Source organism: Pituophis catenifer, unplaced genomic scaffold, assembly GCF_029215685.1.
Source record: "Pituophis catenifer annectens isolate HBS135680 unplaced genomic scaffold, rPitCat1.0.hap2 SCAF_4, whole genome shotgun sequence".
Taxonomy (NCBI): Eukaryota; Metazoa; Chordata; class Lepidosauria; order Squamata; family Colubridae; genus Pituophis; species Pituophis catenifer.
In genome coordinates, this window is record NW_027256884.1 from 112,114,701 (window position 1) to 112,141,848 (window position 27,148).

General features: G+C 36.9%; 1 protein-coding gene across 1 annotated transcript in view; it reads right to left on the minus strand.

The window, feature by feature from the left end:
• DDX10 (DEAD-box helicase 10) overlaps positions 1-27,148 on the minus strand; it is a 154,306-nt gene that overhangs the window by 15,418 nt on the left and 111,740 nt on the right. Inside the window, exon 16 of the mRNA XM_070942859.1 lies at positions 23,239-23,295. Coding sequence (XP_070798960.1) covers positions 23,239-23,295 — 57 coding nt within the window. The remainder of the gene's footprint in view (positions 1-23,238; positions 23,296-27,148) is intronic.

Genomic DNA, 27,148 nt, shown 5'->3' on the forward strand with positions numbered 1-27,148 from the left:
CCCCTGATCAACAACATCAACTTGTCTCACAGAAGGGAAAGAAGCAGCTATTTTTGGGGATGAGGGGAATAGAAAAGAATACAAGCTAATAGTCTGTAGAGATTCTCAGTCATCCAAGTCATGGTTGTCCTAAAGGTGCTTTTTTCAGGAGGCACCTGGACTTCCTTGTTTTTTTTCTTTTGAAGACGTTTCGGTTCTCATCCAAGAAGCTTCTTCAGCTCTGACAGGATAGTGGGAAATGGAAGGATTTATATTCCTTGCAGACAGCTGGTAATCTACATCAATGACCCTCTAAAAGGATTCAGATTACTAGCTGTCTGCAGGGAATATCAATCCTTCCTTTTCCCACTATCCTGTCAGAGCTGAAGAAGCTTCTTAGATGAGAAGCGAAACGTCTTCAAAAGACAAAGTAAGGAAGACCAGGTGCCTCCTGAAAAAAGCATCTTTAGGACAATGCAAACTAATCTGTTCCAGATTTCTGCTACTGTTCATTGGCTGTTGGGTGAACTGATCTTAGGGAATATTAAGTAATATAGGGGTCTATTAGAACCACAATGACATCATGACATGGGTCACACAACTTGCTTCCCCTGTAGATACCACACTAGTGCTCCAACAGAATCCTTGACTTTTGCAGGCATAATTTCTTGCGCTGACTCTGTCTTATACTCATTCTTTCCATTCTGGACAGAAGCTACAGAATTCCCCATTTAACATTGACACCGAATAAAATGTGATGAAATAAGATTCATCACCTTTGGGGAACGCTACCATATATCTTACACTCTTCATATCTCATAAATCAATTTTTTTTACTCCATCACAACCATTATGATTAATTAAAAATTGCTTTATCATCAGTATAATCCATGCCATTAATTTACTATTCTACTTGAGAATGTACCCTTATTGCCACCTAACAAGCATCTCTGCTCAGTGAAAACACAACTTCTCTTCTAAAAAAAGAGAAAAAAGAGATTTAAGAAAAGCCAAAAACTATTACTCATACAGAAGATGCATTTCTCAAACCCTTCCTCAGTGTTTGTAAACAGCCTCTCTTCCAGCACACTTTTTGCTAATCAGTTTTAATATTAATGTAAATGTGTGTTTTAACATTTTTCATGGAAAAATCTCCGCAGTTGCTAAGAATTGAGAATGACTTGGTGGCACATAATCAATTAATCAATGTCTTAGATTTTTAAAATATTTGTTAAGTCATACAGATCAAATAAATAATACAACTAAAGTTCAGCTGTAGCAGAGCAAAATTAAAATAAAGGTCTGTCTTAAACATAGTTTTGTTATGTTTCCCCAAAAATAAGATCTCCCTGGATAATAAACCCAATCAGGCTTTTGAGCACATGCGCTAAAATAAGCTCCCCCCCCTGAAAATAAGCCCTCCCCAAAAATATTTAAATGCATGCGCACCCAGTCCCCGCCATTTCCTCTGGTTAGAATTAGGGACACAGAGCTGGAAATCAGGTAAGATGGCAAGAGGAGCCCCATCTTGCTCCACAGGCCCCAAAATAATAAGACCTCCTCAAAAATAAGGCCAAGCGCTTATTTCGAGGTTCAAAAAAAAATATAAGATAGGGTCTTATTTTGGGGGAAACATGATACTAACTGGCTGGGGAATTTTGGGAGTTGAGGTCCCACATGTATTAAAATAGCCAAGGTTGAACAAAACTGGTGTAGAGTTTCAGTAACAGATGAAAATAGAGGAATTTAATGCAAGTGTCAGAGGTTTATTTTTCACAAGACAAAGTCAGTTGGGAATTATTCACAGTTTAACTGCAGTGTGTTCATTTCATCTCAGGCACATGCAGGAGAAAGGTATATGTGGGTAGGTGCAGGGTTGTCATAAAATAAAGATGCCAAAAATGGAACTAAATGACAGCTGGCTTTCTCGAGTGTGGGATGAAATGATCACGAAAAAGTTATTAAACTATATAAAGTCAGCAAATGTTAAACAAGTACAAAACTTGTTCTTCCAATAATGGCAAACATTCCAAATATTTACAACAGGAGAAACCTGGCTTGCTTCTAAAAGTTCTAGTGGGTGGAATAGTAAATATCCATTCAGAGGCCTATTTATTCTAAAATACATTACAATGTCTGAATACCTTAGAAGCAAGGGATGGATCGCTCAAATCCCATAAAATCAGATGTCTGGCAGCGCATTTTCTAACTAGCAAATTTTATTAAAAGGCATCAGAATGAGTTGCCACTCATTTCATCAGATTCATGGAATAGTTTGATATACAATTTAAACTGAGATATGGAAGGTGAGTAAGGTGAGTAGGCAGGAGAAAATGGGTTCCATAATAGCAATGGTACTTAGATTATATACCGCTTCAGAGTGCTTTGCAGCCCTCTCTAAGGGGTTTATAGAGTCAGCATATTGGCCCCAACAATCTGGGTCCTCATTTTACCGATCTCAGAAGGATGGAAGACTGAGTCAACCTTTAGCCAGTAAGAATCGAACTGCCAAACTGCAGGCAGCCAGCAGAAGTAGCCTGAAGTGCTGCATTCTAACCACTGTGCCACCACTATAATATGCCATAATATGCCATTTATGCCATGTTTGCATAAATTCATTGATGAATGTGTCCTGTCTATATTTATCTTTCAATTCCTCTTTAAAATTTCATGAAATTTTTGTCTGGAAGCCAAGTCTTGTCAGGAATGGTTGAAGGGGCTCAACATGTTTAGATAGCAAAAGAGAAGACTTTTGTATATTTCTAAAAGGCTGAAAGATACAGAGGAGGGTAGGTTTGTTCTCAGTTGACAGTGAGAGCAGATAGGACAATTTGACAGAAATTAAAAGATGGGACAATCAAAGTGAAAGCTTCTGAATCTTTGAGCTGTTAAAGAGATAAAAAAAATAGTTAGATTTTCCTCACTAGCGGCTTTCAAACAGTTTCTTGGATGGCTTAATCAAATCTAGAACTGAACAGAGAAAGTGGTGCCAGGTTTTTAACATTTACATATGATTTTAACAGATGTAATATGTTTAATGAAAAGAAGGACTAGGGTGACATGATAGCAGTGTTCCATAATCTTAGGGGTTGCTACAAAGAAGAGGAAGTCAAGCTATTCTCCAAAGCAGTTGAAGGCAGGGCAAGAAGAAGTGGATGAAAACTAATCAAGGAGAGAAAGAACCTAGAACTAAGGAGAAATTTCCTAACAGTTAGAACAATTAATCAGTGAAACAACTTGCCTTCAGAAGTTGTGAATGCTCCAACACTGGAAGTTTTTAAGAAGAGTTTGGACAACCATTTGTCTGAAATGGTGTAAGGTTTCCTGCTTGAGCTGGGGGTTGGACTAGAACAGCGGTCACCAACTGGTAGTCCATGGACCACTGGTGGTCTGCAAGAAAATTTTGGTGGTCTGCAGAAAAATCTTTGCATTTTTGCATTTTTTATATTGCACTAAATCAGGGATCCTCAAACTATGGCCCCTGGGCCGGATACGGCCTGCCAAAGCAATTAATCAAACTTGGTGATGGGATGGGGTCCTTCAGGCATTTAGCTTGGCTGCCTGTTTAGTAGCTCCAGCCCCTCCTTCCCTCCTTGGGAGTCCAGGTGCTTCAGTGAGCGGTGCATGAAACTTCAGCTGGACTCCTCGAGAGACAGAATTTGCAAGGGAGGCGATCTAGTGCCCGGGCTGGCTACAAGACAAACGTTCATTCTTGGTCGTATTTGAGATTCCTAGCTGCAATGGACAGCAAAGGTAGGGTTGACCCCAGGCGCTTCTCTTTGCTAACAGGCGGCCACGCTAAGTGCCTGAAGGACCTCATCCTGTCACTAATTCATATTAGTGGTCCACGGGATTGAAAGTTATGAATTTAATGGTCCCTGAAGTCTGAAAGTTTGGTGACCTAGAAGATCTCCAAGGTCCCTTCCAATTCTGTTATTCTGTTATGGCACTATGATTGGGAGCTGCCAGGAGTTTGATATAATGAACCAGTTTGGTCCAGTGGCAATAGGCTAGAAAACAAACTCTGAGTTCATGTCCCACCTTAGCCATGAAAGCCAGCTGGGTGACATTGGGTTAGTCAGTCTCTCTTAGCTTAACCCACCTCACAGGGTTGTTGTTGGGGGGGGGGAGCAGAAGGAAGATGCATTGGATATGTTCACCACTTTGAGTTATTTGTAAAAATAATAAAGGAAGAATATTAAGCAAACAAACAAGCAAAGCAAAACAAGCAAGCAAGCGGCTATATAAATGTTTTAAATAAAAAGTAAATTAAATAAATACATGCCCTCTAGAAAACTTTCCATACTTTTTATGATTGATAGTGGTTTTTTTTTAATGTTGGTTTTAAAAATAAGAGGTTCTTAAGTGTCATCTCGTGACATCATGGGCTCCAAAGCATCAGCGGGATTGAGTTGCTGACCTCCATGTTTTAGCGAACTTCATAAAGAAACAGATCTGCACAATGATCTGAATTATTTTTCAGCCTTGACTTTTTCTAACATATTAAAATGTGCTACATTTATATTTCAAAAATCTGCATTTCTCCTTTTCCCAGATAATCATTCTGCCCAATTATTCTGATTCCTTTCTATTCCCCAGTCCTTTTCAACCTTGCATTTGTTTGCATATGAAAGAGCAAAACCAATTTCCTTTTGTCAAAGAATATTTTATTGGGTGCCAATGTTTCTGAATTGCAACTGTACCTTTTGGAAATAAATGAGAATTGAAATGGAATAGCTTCTCTGCATTTTAAGGACAGCTAGTAAGCATAAATAAGGCTTGAATTCAGGGTTAAAAAAAATAAAGTGCTGGAACAATTCCACTTATATTTTAGTAATTTAGTAATTCTAATGCCTGCGTAAAGTTGAGAAAATAACTTAAAGAAGGTATTTCCAAGCTGTGATATTATAATCTGAATTATTCAAAATGGAACATTTAAAAATAAACGTAATTACTTTTTTTTTTACTTAATCTACTTTAAATAATATTTTTAAGCACTCAGGAAACCAAAAATAGTAGCAATAAATTAAATTACCATTATGTAGGCTGCACCAACTCACTATGCAAAAATAATGATAATAACTATTAAATATACTATTAAAGTATAATTTAATATATGGAAAATGATTTCTCAAATGTATACATATTGCATATACAATTTTTTATTCTACTTGTATACTATTGAATCAACAAATGCACAGAAATATATAGGACGATAATCAGTGATGGGCTGCTGCATGGTCACAAGGGTTCGGGCGAACCCTTAGCATTGCTGGCTGCCCCCCCCTCCCCGGTTCTATGCTATCCGTTTATAACTTACTTTCTGGCTTGTTGGTTGTCCCAGCTGCGTTCCGCGCCACCCCTGCTGTTCTCACCGGAGCTGCCTGAGCTGATTAGGAGTCTGTTTGAAGCTCCATTTCTCTCCCAAAGGGGCGCAGGCAAGCGAAGCGAGAGAGAGAGCATGTGCACGCTCACAACCAGCGAATCCTTTGTTAAAGAAAGTGCAGCCCACCTCTGACGATAATATATTCATGTATTTATGTATTCTGTGATTCTATGACTAAAAACCAAAACTAATCAGCGCGACCATAAAATTCCATGTTACCATTTTTTAAAAAGGAAGTATAAAGCCCTTAAAATGATAATAAATCTGAAAAGACGTGGATAAAATCAGGTATATAAAAAAGAGTATTTTTATCACCACTATTACTATAATAACAACATAACATTAACAAACATTGGACAGTCCAGCTTCTCCTGAAAGGCATTTGTTGTCCATCTTAAACAACAGTATTTTGCAATTTTTTAGAAGTCATCTGGACATTCAATACAATTATTACTAAAGGTTATAATTAATTTATAATAAAGCACTTTGCCACAAAAGACACAGATTTATTTATTTATTCATTATTTAATGAATAAGTAAATAAAACTTCATTTCCAGAGACTGAGCAGCACAGAAGATATATAGACTAAAAACAAACATACAACAAAAATAAATAATTAATGTGCCAGTACTCAGGGCTAACCTCAATCAGCCTTTTTTAAAAAAGAAAAATTAAGTTAGCTTTTAATTGAAAAATAATTTAAAATTAAGTTAATTTTTCTAACATATAATAATGAGGGAATGGTGTAAATATCCACAAGTGGGCTGTTCCAAAGCAAGGGAGCCATTTTAACTATGTGGTACCTGCAGATGATATTTCCTCAATAGTGGGACTCTTATAGATCCAAGAGATACCCAAGTCCAGAGCTACTCTGTGACTAAGAATTTTAAAAGGAGACCTCTCAAATCCACTGATTTTGATAAACATGCTTAAAAAATCCGTATGCATCTATAGTGTATACAATTTACAGAATGCAGTAGAACTGGATAATTTTTATATTAGCACTAACTAGATTTGATTCAATCCCATATGAATGGGTAATCAAAGGATTTTTGTCAGAACTTTTGATTTATTATTAATTTGTGATTAACGTATTTGGGGGGGGGAATCTTCTCTCAAATATATAATTTGTCCATAATTTGCAATACCATCAGGAACAATCCACATCCTGCAAACATACAGATAAAAAGCCATATGGGGCCACCTGGGAACAGCATCTCAATAGTGAAGTATCTCTCAAGAGGAGAAAGATATTGGTCCTGCCATACTCTACTTTAGCGAGCAGTTCTTAAGTCTATTTGTTTACTTACATGCTCTCTGGTTTTAATACCTCTCCCAAATCTTAATAAATAGTTTATGATCCTGTATCTCTTTGTTTTCTCTAGGGGTATCCATAAGTTATTGGGCAGGATGTAAAAAAAAAAAGACAAGACGGAAGGCATGACCACACGATTAAAACCCCATCCCCTTAATTACACGCATGGCATGGAAAGAAGTAGTATTATACTAGCTTAATGTTAAATATTATCTTACTTTACTGCCTGACCATTTTGAGCCTCAATACTCCATGTCCAGCTACAGGGGTGGGCTGCTAGGGATTCGCAGGGGTTCGGGAGAATCGCTAGCTAAGATTCTGTGCAGTTCGGAGAACCCCCAAATCCCACTCCTGGCTGGCCGCAACCACCCACCCCACCCCACCCCACCTAGGAGTCACCATGCAGCCCATTCTGGATGTAGGTAAGTGCAGGGCGTGCACGGAGGCTCGGGGAGGGCAAAACCCAGGCCTACCGGAAGTTCAGCAAGTTTTTGCCCTCCCGGAGGCTCGAAAAAAGCCTCCAGAGCCCGGGGAGGGCAAAAATGCCCCTCCCCACCATGGTGCAGGAGCCGACTAGGCCACACCCACCATGGCCAGCCCACCCAGCAAACGGGCAGAGAACCCCTTGCTAAAATTTTTGAAGCCCACCCCTGGTGGACATACTGAAAAGCAATAGGAAACAGATAAGGTTTCTTCTCAGTGTAATTATTCTTATGTAAAGTATCTAAAGCAGTATTTTCAAACTTGGCAACTATAAGATGTGAAGACTTCAACTCTCAGAATCCTCAGGCCAAGTTTGAAAAACACTGATCTAAAGTCACTACTATTGTCCATGAACTAAGGCTCCTGGCAATATATACAAACTTCTACAGTACAAATCTTATATAATTGGCACAAAAACGTAGTATTAAAATTGTGCGATCCAAGGTTCTTCTATGAAGATCATTAAACTATACAAGGAAAAAAGATTTGCAGAGATAATTGTGATTTGAAATTTTAACATTTTTGTTTTGCACAGTTAGACTTTATAATATAACAACGGAGGGAAAAGGTCCCTGTAGAGTTATGTCAAATATAACTTCTGGGAAAGCAGCCAAGCATATCCCTGAGCAAAGTAATCTTGCTGCAACTTACAATTTTATTTAATTGCATTGTAATGCTAGATGCAACACTCAGATGGTAGTTTTTAAGCATCGAAGCAACCATTTATTGCCAATTTCATATGGAACAATTGTTCCAATCTCAAATAATTAATCAACATGAAAATAATTATTCAGCATGAAAACAGAGCCCTTAGGGTGAAATAGTACAGCCTCACCTGCAAAATATTAACGTACTGCAAAGTATGTATATTTGAGAATTAGTTTTCAGTTTCTGCAAGGATGCAACAAATCCAACTACAATTTAAGGATTGAATCTGCTTTATCAATAAAAATGTAACTCAGAATAATCATATTTGAAAAACCTAACATTTTAAGGCCAGGGATCAAATCTGGAGAACATTAGGCCAGGCGAGGAGTGACTGGGAGGGGAGAATGAGGGGCAGGGCCAGCCAGTGATGGGACAGGGAGCCACAGCAGAGGGCCCAAAGAGCCCCATGCGGCTCTGGAGCCACAGGTTGCCGACACCCAGGCTAAGAGGACATTAGGAGACAGTTAACAGACTACCACCATGAATTTCCATAATCAAACATCATAAAATACATGTTGTAAATGAATGAATAAGTGGAATGGAGGCTCTCCTATTGGTATGTCTGCCCCAAATTATTTTTTGTATTAAATTGATTAAGTACTATAAGTAAGGTGTGCATAAACCTCAGTTAATCCTAATTGACAATCTGCAAGAAACTTCCCTCAATTGTGCTTCAAACTTTTAAGTTAAGATTTATTCGTGGCAAGTTCATGCTGTTTTCTGGGCAGAAAGCTCCCAAGATATCCAGGACCAAGTATTTTTGCTGAAGAGAAAAAGGGATAAAGCAATAAAGTCACTCTCTTTTCTCTGTAAACCCCTGGCGTAAATGTACAGGTCCTGCATTTTGTATTTTGTAACAGCTCTATTGAGCACTGTGTTTTCTCAGCCTAACAATGGTGAACAAAACCTGGACCTTGGGGCTAAATGAGGCAACTCAAGTATATTCAGGCTTTGACAAGAGCCGTTTGTCATTTTTTAGGCAGTCTGTTGGGCTGAGAAAAGACGTAGGGCAAAGAAATTCAATGGAGCAGGAGAAGGACAGAAACGGAAGGGAAGAGAAGCATTAGCAGTGGTTTCACAGGCAGTCTGTTGGGCTGAGAAAAGACGTTGGGCAAAGAAATGCAATGGAGCAGGACAAGGACAGAAACGGAAGGGAAGAGAAGCATTAGCAATAGGTTCCACCTATTTCTGTTTTTTACTGTAGGGAATTATATATCTCACATACAGTAAAAACACCTTTGCCAGTAATAGCTAGAATCTTAATGGGTTTTTTTTTTTTAATGGAGCCAGGTGCTTATAATCATTTTCTTGCCCCTTATTTATTTATTTATTCTACTTTTTTTGCCAGTCACATAAAATGCTTTATTCTGACATCTAGAGAATCTAGAATCAGTCAGCATTAACTTTCATCGCTCCATTGTGCCAAGTCCCTAACAAACATTCAACAACCAATACAGCTAGGTTATCATAGATAGAGATTATTCAGGCTTATTGAAAGGAAAAGGACTTAGTTAGAGAATCCTAGAGATTGGATGTGTTTATGTTTGTATCCAATTACATTAAATAAGTAATTAAATAGGATAAAGACAAAACATTTCTCATCCTTCTGATCCTTTTGCTAACTGTATCTAGATACAGGGAAGGTATTTTTTTTATTTGCCTACCTAATAAAGAAGGAATTTAACAGAATAACAGAGTTGAAATGGACCTTGGAGGTGTTCTAGTCCAGGGGTCTCCAACCTTGGCAACTTTACGACTTGTGGACTTCAACTCCCAGAATTCCTCAGCCAGCAGGCGCTGGCTGAGGAATTCTGGGAGTTGAAGTCCACAAGTCGTAAAGTTGCCAAGGTTGGAGACCCCTTTTGTAGTCCAATCCTCTGATCAAGCAGGAAAACGTAAATCATTTCACAAAAGTGGCTGTTCAATCTCTTCTTCAAAGCCTCCAACAATGGAGCACGCACAACTTCTGGGGCAAGCTGTTCCACTGGTTACTTGTTCACACCGTTAGGAAATTTCTCCTTAGTTCTGGGTTGCTTCTCTCCTTGGTCTAAGGAGAAATATCTGTTTGACTAAAGAATATCTATTTGATTATATAAATTATATTTATTTTATTCAGCTTATGCGACCACCTATTCACAAGCAGATGGTTCCTTCCCTAAAATTTATTTATTTAGCATATGGCATAATATACATGGTATTACAACATATATTAATATTTCACTTAAATTAAAAACACAGTGAAACATGATTGTTAAAAATATCTATATTCAGATATCAACATCTAGGGTACTGAATCATTGAAGTAGGGCATCATTTATCTGAAAAAAGTCAAATACTGGACTGGTATATGCCCCAGTTTTCAGCCAGTCGTGATATGATTTAAAATTTGTAATGGGACCCCACTGTTACACTGAGGATACTCAGTGAGGGGAGGATACTATACCCCTGAAATATTTTGCAAAATAAGATTCTTACTCCCAGATTCAAAGATGCCTTTTTTTAAAATAATCCAATGTACCAGTCCAAGGTTATAATAAATTCAAGTTGAAGGTATTCAATTTATGGATATAGTGGAAAATATAAATGAAGAACTCTTTATCAATTAGAAGATAGGTGCTAGCTGCAGAGAGGGAGAGGTGAGATGAAGAAATTATGGGCAGATTAAAATAAATGTTTTAAATAATGAGGATAAAATAGTGTTTCAGAAACAGCAGGTTATGTGATTGCAAAATGACTGTGTATGGTGAAATAGTCAACTGGTACCATTGAAATCCAGGTTCAAATCTTTACTTTTAGCCAGAGAAACTCTCTGGATGACTTTGAGCCAGTCAACTGTCTCTCAGCCCATTATTCTCTTCAGAATAATGTTGTTGTGGGAAAAACAGGAGAATGGAGCACCTTGTACACTGCCTTGAGTTCAGCAGTGAAATCCAGCTGGATCTAACCGGCTCGTGTGAACTGGTAGCGCCAGTGGCGGGAGGCTCCGCCTACCCGGCGGGACGTCATTACACCCCATATTTTACCCTCTGCGCATGTGCAGAAGAGGCGTGCGCAAGCGTAGTGAGCACACACGAACACACGCTCACACTCCCAAACCGGTAGCAAAGGTCAGTGCATTTCACCGCTGCTTGAGTTCCTGAACAAAAGGCACAAGATCAGTCCAAATAAAAACAAATAAATGTTTCTAACAAATAAAGACTTCCTGGTGGTTAAGGACAGTTCATCAGTTCGGAACGAATTATAAAGAGATGCTTTTAAATTGGATTATGCACCGAACAGGGAGATTATCGGCTACTTCAAAATCTATGATTCTGGTATCTGATCAGATCCAGTTTGTGTGCCTGGAAGTTTTCTAAGAATATGAATTTCTACTTATTTTCTTTTCTGATTCTTAACCATCTTGCCTGATGAAAATACTAAGAAACACTAATCTTTGCAACTGTTATGAAACTTCAGCTATCCTTCCCCAAAATATGATCTCTGCCAGTTTTGCAATTTTTTTGCAACACAACTACTATAACCTTTTAAGAAAATAAAAAAAAAAATAGGTACCTGATTAATTTATTTTGGAATGCTCTTTTATAAATGGCACATTACTGATGAAAAAGCTCTTACTACCTCAGATAGGTATCAGAAGATACCTCAAAATTCAACTCAAACTTGCAACATGCTTAAATGTAAAGTAACTTGTCATGTTCTCTGTATTTTTTTTTCTCCATGAACAGCAAATTTCAAACCTAAATACTACACGTTTTCAAAATCTTTTTAATTAGGCTGACTCAGTTTTTGCTGCATAGTTTTAAAAAAAGCACACACGATGTAGTCATCAGCTAAGTAGCAACAATGTCTGGCAAGCAACCAACATTTGGATTTCAATATGAATGGAGCTTTATGACTCAATCACATTTTATTTTATTTTTAGACCTTAATGATCAAGCAAGATTAGGTACAATACCTTTTATGAACAACAGTGCAGAGTTATAATAGCAAACACAGTGATGCTTTTTGCCTATATGCCCTGAGGTAAGACAAAGAATCTGGAAGCCTGAGGTGGAGAAGGTTCTTTGTCCTACCTCCTGACATACGGAGATAGATAGATGATAGATAGATAGATAGATAGATAGATAGATAGATAGATAGACAGATAGACAGATAGATATGGATGGATGGATGGATGGATGGATGGATGGATGGATGGATGGATATAAAAACACCAACAATGAATGCACATCAGGCCTTTGGTGTGATGATCCTCCCAATTCATACGTTGCCAGACGTAAGAAAATTAAACAGAAGAGGGGAAAAAAAAGAGAATGAACTGAGGAAGCTCCTTAGATGAGAAGCAAAATGTTTTCAAAGGAAAAAAATCAAAAAAGTCCTGTTGCCTTTTAGAAAAAGTACCTTTAAGGCAACCATGTTCTGGATGATTGAGCATCTCCACAGAGAAAATTAGAACACACAACTCTTTTGGATTTGCAAATAGAACCAACAAAATATTTCTAATGGAACCTTGCCAAGCAATGATCTGTACTGTACAATAGTGGTGTTGTCATCCTGTGGATGTTGTAGAAGGTTTTAAGAAGCAGTTTCACAAACATCTCCTGAGGAAGCAAAGTAATATTTGAAATGCATATAAAGAATATTGTCCTTAGCACTTCTTATTTTTTGTTCCTAAGAGGAGATAGATAGATAGATAGATAGATAGATAGATAGATAGATAGATAGATAGATAGATAGATAGATAGATAGATAGATAAATGTGGGTGGATGGATGGATGGTTCGATGGATATAAAAACACCAACAATGAATGCACATCAGGCCTTTGGTGTGATGAACCTCCTAATTCTGCTGCATTTCTATAATGTGATAATTTTCAAATTAAGTTCAAACAATGCTTTTTGTGAGTTGGTTCCCAAGATTTAGGAGACTTTTTAAATAGATTTGGGATAAATTCAATTTCCCTATGTAAACAAATGTCCCATGAATAATGATATATTGCCAGATTGAAACTTCAAAGGAAAAGAAAATCATTAAAAGACTCCCAGATGAAGTCTGAAGATCCTATTATCTTTTCCTTTTATCACACCATTCCAGCACTCAAGGCAATTAAGTTCAAATATCGAAACAGGCTGTTATGCCACCTCTAAAGAATGTAATTTCTCTATAATTTTATCTAAATCCTTTTTAAAAAAGACTCAGGTAGCAACGAAAACAATTTGTGGTGATAACCAATTCATACTTTGTTTGTCCTAGGTTTATTATCTATTGATTATCTGCCAAAGTTCTAGGTAAATGAGAGAGGGAACAAATCTTTATTTTGGGTTTCTCTACTTTTGCCTTTTTCGATAAAGAAGTTGCCTCAATGTCTTCATAAATTTGCTAACCAAGCAAACTACACAAAAAGATTGGAAAAATATTTTTATGTTTCGTTTCTTTATTTCATCTTTCTTTCTTTTTTTTAATCTTTTTAATTTTTTTATTGTTTGCACAAATCAGTTTGGTTTACTTTGGAGTGTTTCTCTGTAGTTTATTCAACTTAAACATTTATTACTTTAACTTTTTGGCCCTAATGATATAGCTATACATCTGGTATATCTGTATGTGCTTCAGAGAAATCAATCAAAGCCAGTAATCTATTTTCATAAAAAGCTGAAGGAATTTTGATGAAATTGATATTACCTATTTACCGTGTTTCCCTGAAAATAAGACCTTGTCGTATATTTTTTTGAACCCTGAAATAAGCGCTTGGCCTTATTGCCATGTGCTCAAAAGCCCGATTGGGCTTATTATCAGCGGATGTCTTATTTTGGGGGAAAACAGATATATAACCTTTAGAATGAGAGTAAATGTCCTTTTTTAAAAAATTAATGGAACATAGTTATAATTAATTTAAAACTAGTCAATTATCTTAAAATTAGATTAGTACAAAAGAACATTTTGTTTTATGTTTGTATAGCATGTTCTTCCTTTTAATCACTTCAGAGATGTAATCAGATAATTCATACAACCCCATTCACATTTGGACTGAATGCAACAGACTATTAATATGATTTTAAATTAATCAATGTACAAGGGTAAACATGTTCTTCTTGGCTTTTATTATAGTATTATAGTATTTTAGACTCATGCCTAAAAAATATTATACAACTTTGAAAGGTAAAACCAGCAATTGTTGATACGTATTATTTTGTTCTTTGTCAACATCTGAATTAGTATTTTTAAAGAAACTGGTCACGAAAAGCAATTTGGCCATTCAGACTGGAGTTGTTTTGTTTGTGGTATTATTTTCCCATTATTTTTCCTGTAGTTTTCCTCCAACACTTTAAAAAAAAATCTGTAACAAGACAGTAGACTTTTTCTCTGTTGGCCTGTTGCAATAAAATAATTTCAAATGTTTTCCTGCATTCTGGAGATAAGTGCAAATCTGCCAGGTGAACTACAAATTGGGCAAGAGGGATAGGTAATTATCTTTGAGGTGATCTATCACAGAAAGAATGAAATCAAAGGCCATTTCTTCCCATCTTGAACTGCTGTTGGTTTCAGTTATGTTTTATAAGCCAGAAGGGGGGACCCAGCTGCATAAAGTCTGCAGCCTAAGAAAGAGAGCAATCAAAACCAGATCTTCAGCCAGAAGAAATACAAAACATGCAAGAGACACAGTATCTTTACAAATTCTAATCATAAGTCAAGGAAACATGATGGCACAGCAGAAGTGTTCCATCTGTTCATTCTAAAAAGGCTGATGGGGATATGAAGTAATTGAGTTTTGTAAGGTAGCAAGTCATCTACAAATTTAATATAACAACTGAGACTGTTTAATTCTAAAGCATATGGCTGTTTAATCAAAAACAAAAGAAGTTGTGACTCAAAGCATTTTAGTTGTACAGAAATATATTTGAAGGAAACCAGACAACTAAGGGTGGTACATTTTCAAAGAAGCAGATGCTGTATTTCTGTAAAAAAAAACCCAAGAAGAACAGCAGTGAACTCTGCCCCATATTTGCACATTAAAATACAGAAAAGTGAAGTATGTGATGCTAGAACCTTTTGCAAAAGCCAAGAGTCCCTTGACAAAGAGAGATAAATTTAATAAATAAATAAATAAATAAATAAATAAATAAATAAATAAATAAATAAATAAATAAATAACTATTCACATAGTAAATTACACATTTTAGATTAGATTAGAATTGTAGATCTTTTTCTGTCAGGCAATCAGCATACATTACTGAAATTATTATGCACTGGTTTTTATTTATTAGTTTATATATTAAATTTAGAGACTCCCCATCTCATTTATACAGCAACTATGGGTGATACAGAATTAAAAACAACATACACACACACAACACACACACAAATGGCTTAGCGGTTAAAAAGCTGAGCTTGTCAGCTGGAAAGCTGACAGAACGGGTTCCAGACCTGAGCACCGAGCTATGGGGCAAGCTCGTGTTCTTGACCAAGCTCCTGCCCAACCAACAGTTCCAAAGCATGAAAATGTGAGTAGATAAATAGGTACCACTTTGGATAACAGCATTCTGTGTTTTGCTGCATGCTCTGTACTGCCGCATGATGTCATGCTGGCCACATGACTGTGGAAACGTCTTTGGATAATTTAAGGGAAGAATATTTAAAAAGTACAGAGACAATGGCAGAAAAAACTTTCTTCCTAGATCTCATCAGTCAAGATTCTTTAACTGATGGGGTCCCTGTTTATCTTCCCCATCCTTTGACATACCGTCCCTTCTTCCCTCTTTAGAAAGAGGTCTAATGCTTTTCTAATGATTTTCACCTCAAAGAAGAACTAAATGGCAAATTAATGATCATTAATATTGGCTCACTATATGATTTACTGAAACAGCTTCAAATAATCTTATGCAAATAAGATTATTTTAAATCCAAGTTGAGACAAGAAACGTTAAAACTTCAAGCTTAGAGATAATGCAAAACAGTGAAAGTTCTTTCAGTGTAACACTGTGCTTAAACTCAAAAATATACTTTGAATTTGGTGCAACAGCGAAAAATAGACAAATGCTACTTTCAGTATTTTTTTAAAAAACAATCCAGATTTCAAAACAAGAAGTTTAACTATGCACATAGGCTTCTTCAGCAACTGGAATATTAATGATAGCATGCCAATTAGTTTGAATAATCACTCTTAAAATAATTAACCAGCACAGAGACAATATTTTTCTGATTGCTGATTATAACTTGAGGGGAGGGGGTTATGGAGGACTACTAATTATAGTGTGAGGAGCATGTCAATAGAAATGCAAGCCATCACAAACTGGGAGAAGAACAGCAGGTGGAGAACTCTAATTTAAAATTTGGAGATTTTTTTTTTTGAGGGGGAGAGATAATTGCATTAGGCCCCACACAAAATCTACATACTGTAATGAACTGATTAAACATGTACTACGTGCAAAGAGAGGCAGAGATCAATTCAGGCAGTTTACTAAATATGTGCCACTGAGAACAACATCTACTGCTGTGATGTTGCCATCTTCCCCCCGTGCTTTAAGTCTAAAGTCAAATTGCTTAACTCAATTAGGACTTGTTTCCAGTTGATCCAAAAGAATTTGCGAATGGTTTAGGGGAGGGAAGGGTTTACAAGTTGCGTATAAAGGTAAAGATAAAGGTTCCCCTTGCACAAATGTGCTAGTCGTTCTCGACTCTAGGGGGCGGTGCTCATCTCCGTTTCAAAGCCGAAGAGCCAACGCTATCCGAAGACGTCTCCGTGGTCATGTGCCTGGCATGACTAAACGCCAAAGGCTCACGGAACACTGTTACCTTCCCACCAAAGGTGGTCCCTATTTTTCTACTTGCATCTTTTACGTGCTTTCAAACTGCTAGGTTGGCAAAAGCTGGGACAAGTAACGGGAGCTCACCTCAGGGATTTGAATAGCTGAACTGCCGACCTTTCGATTGACAAACTCAGCGTCTTAGCCACTGAGCCACCGAGTCCCTATGTTGAGTATATGTGCCTTCAAATCAGGGTTTATTTTTATTTATTTATTTTGGACTCTTGGCAACAAAGAGTCCCTGCAAATCCCTGCAGTTTTCTTAACAAGATTTAAAAAATGGTTTACCATTCCTAGGGCTGAGAGTGAGAGAGACTGGCCCAACATCACCAAACTGGCTTCATGCTCAAGACAGGATTAGAACTTACAGTCCCCTGATTTCTAGACTGATGCCTTAACCACCACACCAAACTGGCTCTCAGTATATGTTGGATAAATCCAGAATGCTGAGTGGAAAGAGAGACATATGGGTGATCTTTGCTTACATTCTTCTTCTAATTTTGACTTTTTGATTGTACAGCAATCAATTTCTTGATTCAGCCATCGGCATTATTCCTGGCTGTTTGGAGGTAAGTTACTAGTAATACAAGGACTGCTATCTATATCAGGAATTGCCATTGCCACTCCTGAATTACAGCCATTTTGAATTATTTGTGATCTTGCTTTTGGATTAATTGCAAATAATTTGTAAACATAATATTCTGTTTGGCTTGGGAAATTTTCTTGAATGATATATATTATAAATAGCCTTCATCCACTGGGGCTGATTGACTTAAGGAGGGTATTCCGAAGAAAAAATAAGATTCCAGTGACAAATTAGGGATTGCCATTTTGATCCATTACAAATTAGTTAAATTAGTTAAACTAAAGTTAATTAGTTTTCTTTTCATTGCTTTTTTTTTAATGAAAGGGGCGGGGATTGATAAATCAGGAACCATACATTGTTCTAAATGAGTGTTTATTTTTCTCATGCAAAAGATGAACTACAAGAGAAGGAACTGAAAAGAAAGCCAACTAGCCCTGGGAACTCAGAGGTGTAGGAGTAGGGTATGAAACTGAGATATAAAAATTCCGGGTATGAAAAATTACATCTGTCAAAAATGTTTTAAGCAGCCCTAAGCAAGTCAGTATTTGTCAAATTCAGTTCCTGCCTACTCCTTCACCTTGACTTTGCAACGTAGTATTATGGGATAATAATAGCTGATTGCAAGAAGATAAAAGTACAAAGAGTTTTGAATTTTTGGAAAATATTATACAAATCCTAAACATTTCAACAATTGCAGTAGTCTGGGAATTAATCAGTGTTTGCTAGAAATTCTTGATGCAAATAAATGCAAAGATGTATATTTATATATTTAAAGCGTGTAAGTGTGTGTGTGTGTGTGTGTGTGTGTGTGTGTGTGTGTGTGTGTGTGTGTACATGTATATACACACGTATACATATATGTAAGGGACATTGTTTAGTTTACAAGAAGTTGTGTGTAGTTACAAAAATGGCCTGGGTCAGTCTATATGGACTTAAGAATGAAGAAATTAGGTGAAATGCCCCCTTACTGGACTGGTGCCTACAATGACCACAACATTGTGCTCTCTGCTTCATGGTTTTGTTTTGTTTTATATAATACACTTGTTACATAAATAAGGTATATTAATCAGTCCTCCCGAAACTGGAGATTGCGCACACAAAATTGTTCATGTGTATTTTAAAAGAGTCACTTTTTTTTCCAAGTCTGAAGCACTCAACAGCAGAGTATTCTCTAATTTGAACCCTTGTGTTATTGAGCGTCAGTGGCACCAAAATTGTGACAGAGAGAAGTATTTTTAAGATACTGTAATTTAATTTCCATAGATGTCCCTGGGATCTCAGATATAGAAGGAGCCATATTGGCCATTCAGTCCTATTTCCTATAAAGGAGAATATTTATAGCTCAGGGTTAGAAATGAGGATTCCTTGATACTCTGAGCTTTTCTTGCAGACGTTTCATTACTCAAAGTAGGTAACATCATCAGTCCTAGTGACATCATAACGGACTAGCACTGATGATGTTACCTAGTTTGGATAATAAAATATATGCAAGGAAACAGCCACGCTCAAAAAGCACCAAGGACCCTCTCAGTCCTATTTCGTACTCAGTCCTGGAATTCCAATTAAAACATCTTCTATAAATGACAGTCTAATCCCTTCTTGGACACATGTAGCAATGGGAATTCTTGGTAGGTACTGTAACTGAGTCCTCTGCCAGTCTTAATCACTGCTAATTAATTGCTCAACCTCCTGACTAGTAATTCTCTTCCTGATCCTTCTTTCAAAGTTCCTATTATTTCCTTTCCTTTGTTTCTTTATAGGAAGTCCTGGCTTACCAACCAGTTGTTCAGCAACCACTATAAGTTACAACAGGGCTGAAAAAAGAGATTTATGATCTGTCCTGAAAGTTGTGGCCCTCACTGTAACCCATGGTCATATCGTTGCCATTTGCAATCTTCATAGTCAGCTTCCAAAAATAAAAAATCAATGGGGAACCCATAAGGACGTCGAAAGTCGTGGTCATGTGACATTGTGCTTAATGATCTTCAGTGATTCATTGAACAATTGCAGCAGGAATGATGTTGTAAGTCAGCATGATGTTTCATTTAATATTTGCGATGTTTAGCAACAGAGTTGCCAGTCACAATTGCAATAAGTAAGTGAAGACTACTTATACTTTTATTAATTTAAAGGAATGTATAAAAAACAGTATCAGTATGCTTGGAGGGAAGGGGATAGCAAAGTAACAAGAGATGCCAACATTACACTTCTCCCAATTCTGGAATTTTAAATTGCATTTTACCCTGTCTGCAAATTTCCTAAACAGAATAATAGGTTATTTTCGTAAATTATAAACATGCCTGTAAGATCTAGCTACACAACACTAACTAGATTATAATACTGGAAAAAGTAAGGACATTATGCATCCACAAAACATTTCAGAATCATTGCAGTGCAAAGAAAATTTAAAGGCCACACTTAAATTACTTTATTTTGGATACTCCAATTAGAGATGCTGTGATGGTTTATGAATTTAGTGCAGGTTAAGCACCCATTTTAATACTCAACGTGATAAAAATAGACTTTGAGATCCCTACTATGTCTCTTTATCCAATTCTACATACTATAATCATTCATTTCACACTGAGACAAGATCATCTCTTTCTTTTTATTATCCTAACAACACTAATAAAGATTGCTGAAATGTATTTTTCTGTGGGCAAATATTATCTTCTATGATATGCAAAGCTTTAGAAAGAAGTTTACTAGATACGGATGGATTCTTGTAAAATTGCAGATGCTTTTCATAAATCACCAGGTGGCACATTGCTGCCCTACAGCGTCAGCTATTTATTCAAAATTGTCATATGAACCATCCTGTAATGGAAGGGTGGGTTAGGCACAAATATGTTTCTACCTAGATAAGAATTCCTGGATGCAAAGATGCCTATAGTCTAACTGGGTGACAAAGAAAAGGAATGGAAGATGGGACCTATTTTAATAGAATAAGCTTGACCCTCATTTGCTATGAAATTGAAATTGGAAAAAAAAGAGTTTAAATTATGTAATTTATGAAAATATGTATAAAGAAGTTATTATAAAAATGGAAGTCCTCTGGTAATTTAATATTTCAGCACTGCCAAAATAATTTGACGTTTTTTAATAAGCAACCAGGCAGAACCAGTTATTTTGTTTTGGGTTGGTTTTTTTTTTGCCAACTCCAATGAACAAGAACATTTTTCCTATATTTAATTTATTTATTTATTTGATTGATTGATCTGCCACCAATCTCACTATAGAAAGCAACTCTGGATGGCTTGCCAATATAATAGAATCCCATATGTAAAACATTTTTAAAAATTACAGTTAACATATCTGCATCTTAAATCTCTGTTTACGCTTAAACAAGGATTTCATAAATGTATTTTTTTTTTACATTTTATATTAGGTAGTGACTATTTTATTAAAGTGCTAGTTGCCAGAAAATATTTCAGTCTGGAAAAGGAGCATCTGCAGGGGCAGGAAGTCATAAAAGTCAAGATGCAGTTGCGATCATATAATCAACACCCTCTTTTTAACTTGTGCTATGCATGTAAAAGGGAAGGTGGGGCTTTGACTGCCCAGTTGTGGCCCAGTTGAACTGGACTACCCCTGTGGATGTCCTTGTCTTCCAAGCTCATCAAAATTACAACTAAAAAAAAAAAGGTAGCACTTTTTCTGACTACTCCATTTTATTAAAAGGCATAAGTTTACATGAGCTGAAGCTCACTTCCTCAAATGCTTAAACTGGGGAGATGTAGGATTTAAACTGGGATGAGACGGAGGGGGGGGGGGCAGGGGGGAGAGAAAGAGACAGGGTGGTTTATGCAGATGCAGGTTATATGTGATACAAATTGCCAGGACCTTGTTAACAATTGTAACATGTTAAAAATTGTACTTATTCAGATAGTTTGAAATCTTTTGAGGTATGTCAGTTCAACAATCTCTTGCTCAGTGATGCTATTGAAGTCTGTTTTCCAAGATTCTCACTTTGAAATCTGCAGACACTGAAATGCTGTGATATTACTCTGTCCTTGCAGGAGTTCTGATATTAAAACTGTACCCATTAATTTTTTGCACAATTATTTAGCTCAAAAATCACATGTATCAAAAGGTTTCAGTCTATCTCAAAAGGTCTCAAGAAACTCAATGAGTTTCAGGTCCCCATACGCCAACAAATCAAGGCTGAACCTCTTTATCTTATTTCTAGAAAAAGACAGAAATGGCCATATAGGAAACATCTCCAAAGATATATTAAGACCTGTCATTCTAATAATTAAGAACATAGCCAACATCTTGAAAGGGACCAGAATTGCTCACTGGCAGCTAGTATACTACACTAGTGAACACAGTATATCTGTGAAGACTGGCTTGTAATAATTAGCATCAGCTCTCTAGGTGTCATTATATTATATTATTATATTATTATTCTGACATTTTGTTCTGCTCCTTTTAGCGCAGATTTAGTATGTTCCACTGTACTGACTCCTTAATGATTTGATTGTGCACAACCAAAGAAGAAAATGTCACATTTTTTTATTAGCAGGAAAGACTCTCTTGCCTATCATATTTCAAGTTACATTTCTTGATTCAAATCTTGGGCTGAGTACCATACAATTTTAAGACTGTTATTACCACTGCTGTCCACTGTTTCAGCCTTACCAATATTTGAATGTTATTTTGAAACATGTTTTTTTCCTCCTGAAATTCATCTTTTATTATCATTACTGCTAGGTACAATCTCTTTTTTGATAATTTAGACCAATTACTTGCCTTCTTTTGGTCTACAATGAATGTCATTTTTCAAGACCAGCTCTCTGAGTTTCACTGATGGCACAGAGAACACAGAGAGAAGGATGGCATCAAAGGAGACCAATCTTTCCTAAGAGCCAGATAAAAATCATGGTCATTTCGATGCAATATAATGAGACCGGTAAGACAAATGATGCACACAATCAGAACTTCATCTTGGAAATTCATTTCCAATCAGTATCTCTTGAATGAGCTGAACTTTTTTGCTGCAATATATATACCAGATTAAAATTACAGTTTAACATGTGATTTGCATTCATATCAGAATTCTCGTTTCTCAATTTATCCATGGCGTATAAGCATTTGGTTTAAAAGAAAATACTTCCGCAATTCTGCATCCATAACATTTACTGCAGGCATTAGTTGTTGCAATATTCAAATTATACATGTAAATGATGAAACCAGGAGACATGGAAAAAGAATTTTGGAGAAAGAAAGGACAATGAATATGCAAGGATTAAAACTGTAAAAAAAATGTGAAACAGTAGTAAAGATAACACAAGGAGAAAACTAAAAACCTGCACACATGGCTTTCTCTCTATGATTCATTGTGATAGTTCAACACCCTTAAGGTGTGCACACACAAAGCAGTTCAAAAGTAAACTATTAAACTTGTTTTCTCATACATGCTAACTTAATGAGATTTGTTTACTTTTGTATTAATGGGACATATGAACCTAGCTGCTAAGATCTTAGCTACTATAAATTAGACTACAGTGACTTATTCAGCAATCTATGGAGAATAGCACCAATGGCTTCCATGGCAGCCTTTTAGTAAAACAACAATCTCTATGCAGCCATGTTACAAAGGCGCTGACAGTATGCTTTACAAATTCCCAATGTATTTCTCCAGATTTCAAGTCATTTGCCCCAATAGCTTAGACTCCAGAACATGCCCTTCAAAAAGAAAAATCTGTCTGGCTAAAAAGGGGTGACATGATCCAGACCTGACCCCTTTTACTAACCATAGTTAAGACCCTGGAAGCATTACATCTTAAATAGCAAATTGCAGCTACATATTTTATTTTAAATCCCTTTCTAATCATTCTTTTCCTTCTCCCTTTTTCTCTGTTACAAAAGACTGCAGTACAGTAATGGAAATTTTTCTCTGAATATCCTATAATTTATTTTATCTTATTGTTATCTGTTTTATTTGTATCCTTTATTATTTCCGTCTTCCTCCTTACCTTTGCATTCATCTTCCTGGCTTCCCTTCTAGCTGCCTTTTCTTTAAGCCTTTTTTCCTGTAAAGAATAAAATTAAACATAAGAACATAAAGCAGTGTAGAACAAAGAAGCAACTTGAACCAAAAATGGGGGCTTTATGAAGAACCTTTTTGGACATGCCTACATATCACCACCATTAGTTTTTGTAGGCATAATAATGAATACATGATCGGAAAGAGTTCCCATTTAGCCTTATTTTTAACAAGCGATTGCCTGTCCATTCATGCATTCTGTAATGTTGGCTTAACATAAATGTAGACTGCAGTATTTCTAAATGCTCTTATCTATTTTCAATTTAGAGAGAAGTCAAGAGATAAATATACGGATCAACATTTGTCTCTCAGGCTGTGGAAGATTTTCTTTCTGATGTATAGGACCGTGAACCAAACACAGGATGACTGAACCACAGAATAAGACCCCAATGTGTAAGTCTTCTCTTAGTAACCGTCATCTTTTCCAACCATGTAAGTGACTGCATTTAACTCTCAACTCCATTAGCAAACCCTTAAGGTTTCCATTATTCGTTTTAGAGCTTAGGTCTCTTTTTCTATGCTGCACACAGAAAAATCATGAACTCTGTGATACACTGCACTTGTTATTTAGTCACTAAGTCCCTTCACAACCCCATGGACCAATCTCCCCGTCTTCCCCTGACTCCCTGATTCTCCCCAAACTTTCTATGCTGCACACAGAAAAATCATGAACTCTGTGATACACTGCACTTGTTATTTAGTCACTAAGTCCCTTCACAACCCCATGGACCAGTCTCCCCGTCTTCCCCTGACTCCCTGATTCTCCCCAAACTTTCTATGCTGCACACAGAAAAATCATGAACTCTGTGATACACTGCACTTGTTATTTAGTCACTAAGTCTCTTCACAACCCCATGGACCAGTCTCCCCGTCTTCCACTGACTCCCTGATTCTGCGCAAACTCATGTTCACTGCATCGATTACGCTATCTAGCCATCTCATCCTCTGCCATTCCCTTCTCCTTTTGCCTTCATCTTTCTCAATATCAGTCTTTTCCAATGAGTCCTCTCTTCTCATTTGATGGCCAAGGTATTTGAGCTTCAGCTTTGTCCTTATAGAGTATCTGTCCTTTCAAAGGACAATCAAGGTTGATTTCCCTTAGTATTGACTGATTTGAACTCCTTGCAATCCAGGGGACTCTCAAGAATCTTCTCCAATACTACAATTCAAAAGTATCAATTGACACTCAGTCTTCTTTATGGTCTAATTCTCACAGCCATACATTACTATTGGGAAGACCATAGCTTTGACTGTATGGACCTTTGTTGACTCCTGTTTGGCAGGTACCAGATTTGGGAATGGGCAGTCTAAACAGGATGCCCTCTATTCTGGGTGCAAGATAATGCCCTCATCCTAGAGTTATGGAGCACAAAGAAGGCACAAAGAATTATTCCTGGCTCTCTTTGTCATAGCAGCAGCTTGTGTTCCCAATATTTATTGGAACATATGAATGCACTCAGACAGATCAATGAACATTGGTATAATTTATTTTATAAAGACTCCATTTATTTCAATTATTGTCAGGGTAATTAATGAGTAAGTCAGAATGAGAGATATGGGTCACAAACTACTCCAGATTAAACATCAGGGATATTGTCTTTTCTTGTCATCTTTAGACAAGTCAGTAACCCAAATGTGACTTGTTCAATTCTTGTACATTCAGTGTAAATACCTTGACTCTGTAAGTCAGTACTCAATTTTCTACCGCCTCCAGCCCAATTTCCAAGCAACTTTGTTGTGACCTTCTATGCTGTATCCTGTCAACCTATGTCACTTGCCCGTTTCTCTCAAAATCTAGTTGCTCTGCTTAAAACACTACCACTGAAAAGGAGCTGCAACACTCTATTAATAATGACCTGGGAGAAAGGAAGAGGTGAGGAGATGAGACAGAGAAAGGGCATGGGGCAAGTTCAGACAGTTGCCAAATCAGAAGATGAAAATAGATTTGGGGGGGGAAACATTAAACATTCATCAGAGAGATTATTCCAAGCATAGGGAGACATTGCTACACTGTGCTATTTTGGTGACATTCATCTATCACCCTTGTATAAATTAAGCACAACACAGGAAAAACAAGAAAGGCAAGAGGACAAAATCATCAGTGCTACAACTGTGCAAATTTCAATCGTTTTAGAAAGGCTTGCATGGGAACAAGAAGCAAATCCCTACAAACTGTAGAGCAGAGATACCTGGTCAATTTTGCCCATTGAGAGGGAAAGTATAGGGAGAGACTGGAATCCCATTTCATGGAAAAACAGTGGGAATATACATCCAGTGCATTTTTAAAACTGTCATTTTCTATGCACAAAGAACATACCCATCAATTTTATAATTATAATTAATACATAAGTGTACTATTTGCATGAGGGTATTTATCAACCCATATCTACTAGCTAAAGAGCAGGACACATTGAGAATATATCTGCTGAACAAAACTCTGCATTGGTGACTGGAAGGGCATCCGGCAATTAAACATTCTGCTAGCTGCATTCAGTTGCCCAGACTCCATCCCTCAAGGGATTATGGGGTCATTAAAAGATGATGATGATGATCTACTAGCTAAAGAGCATTAAAGAGGGCAGAGAAATCCTACAAAGTACTATTTGTAGTATGGTAAGGGACAAAATAAAATTATTTTATGTGCAAAAAAAGCAGAACAAAATAGTGGAGTGGGGATAACTAAAGTCTCCTTCTAAACAAAAGTTATTAGATTTATTCACAGACTACAACATGTTGGGACATTTATCATAATGTCAAAACTCTGTAAGCGAGATTCCAACAAACATCCAGATTTTTGGCAATCAATAGCTTGAAGACATACAGTACTGTATACTCCCTAAGTATTTTAATATGCCTGCCAACATGTCACAACTGGGGAATTAAAAATCACAATTCACTAGTTTCTGGACTTTTTTTTTTTTCTTTTTCTGGCAGCCAGCAGACCCTCTGCTGCCCATTGGGAGACTAAGATAGATCTATTTCAGCCTTATAAGGCCTCATCAGTTAGCCACACCCTCATCTCCCTGTAAAGCTCCAATATTTTTCTTTCTTTTTCGTAGGTTTTATGTGTCTTTCTCTTTAGCCAGGTTCTACCTACGTAAACCAAGATGTTATGCAGCCCTAGTTCAGTGAAATCACTGAAGAAAGAAAAACAAATATTGTACCTTTACAGGGAGGATACATGAGATGAGGGTGTGGCTAACTGATGAGGCCTTATAAGGCCAAAATAGATCTATCTTAGTCTCCCAATGGGCAGCAAAGGGTCTGCTGGCTGCCAGAAAGAGAAAAAAAAAAAAAAAAGCCCAGAAACTAGTGAATTGTGATTTCACTGAACTAGGGCTGCATAACATCTTGGTTTACGTAGGTAGAACCTGGCTAAAGAGAAAGACACATAAAACCTACAAAAAAGAAAGAAAAACAAATATATATTATATTATATATACACACACACACACACACACATACACACAAATGGATCGAGAAGTATATTACAGTAAAAAAATTACAAGTGTATGAGGAGTGGGAGATTGTGTTCTTTATATTCAGAAAAAGAACATCTTGACCATTTTATGGGAAATTATTCTACTTATAGTAACATTATTGTTAGCATAATTATTAGAGCCCAATAGTTATTCTGAGCCCAATAGTTATTCCAATCATCACCAAGAGCCACAGTGGCGCAGTGGTTAGAATACAGTACTGCAGGCTAGTTCTGCTGATTACCGGCTGAATCTCACCAGGCTCAAGGTTGACTCAGCCTTCAATCCTTCTGAGGTCAGTAAAATGAGGACCCAGATTGTTGGGGGCAATATGCTGACTCTGTAAAACCGCTTAGAGAG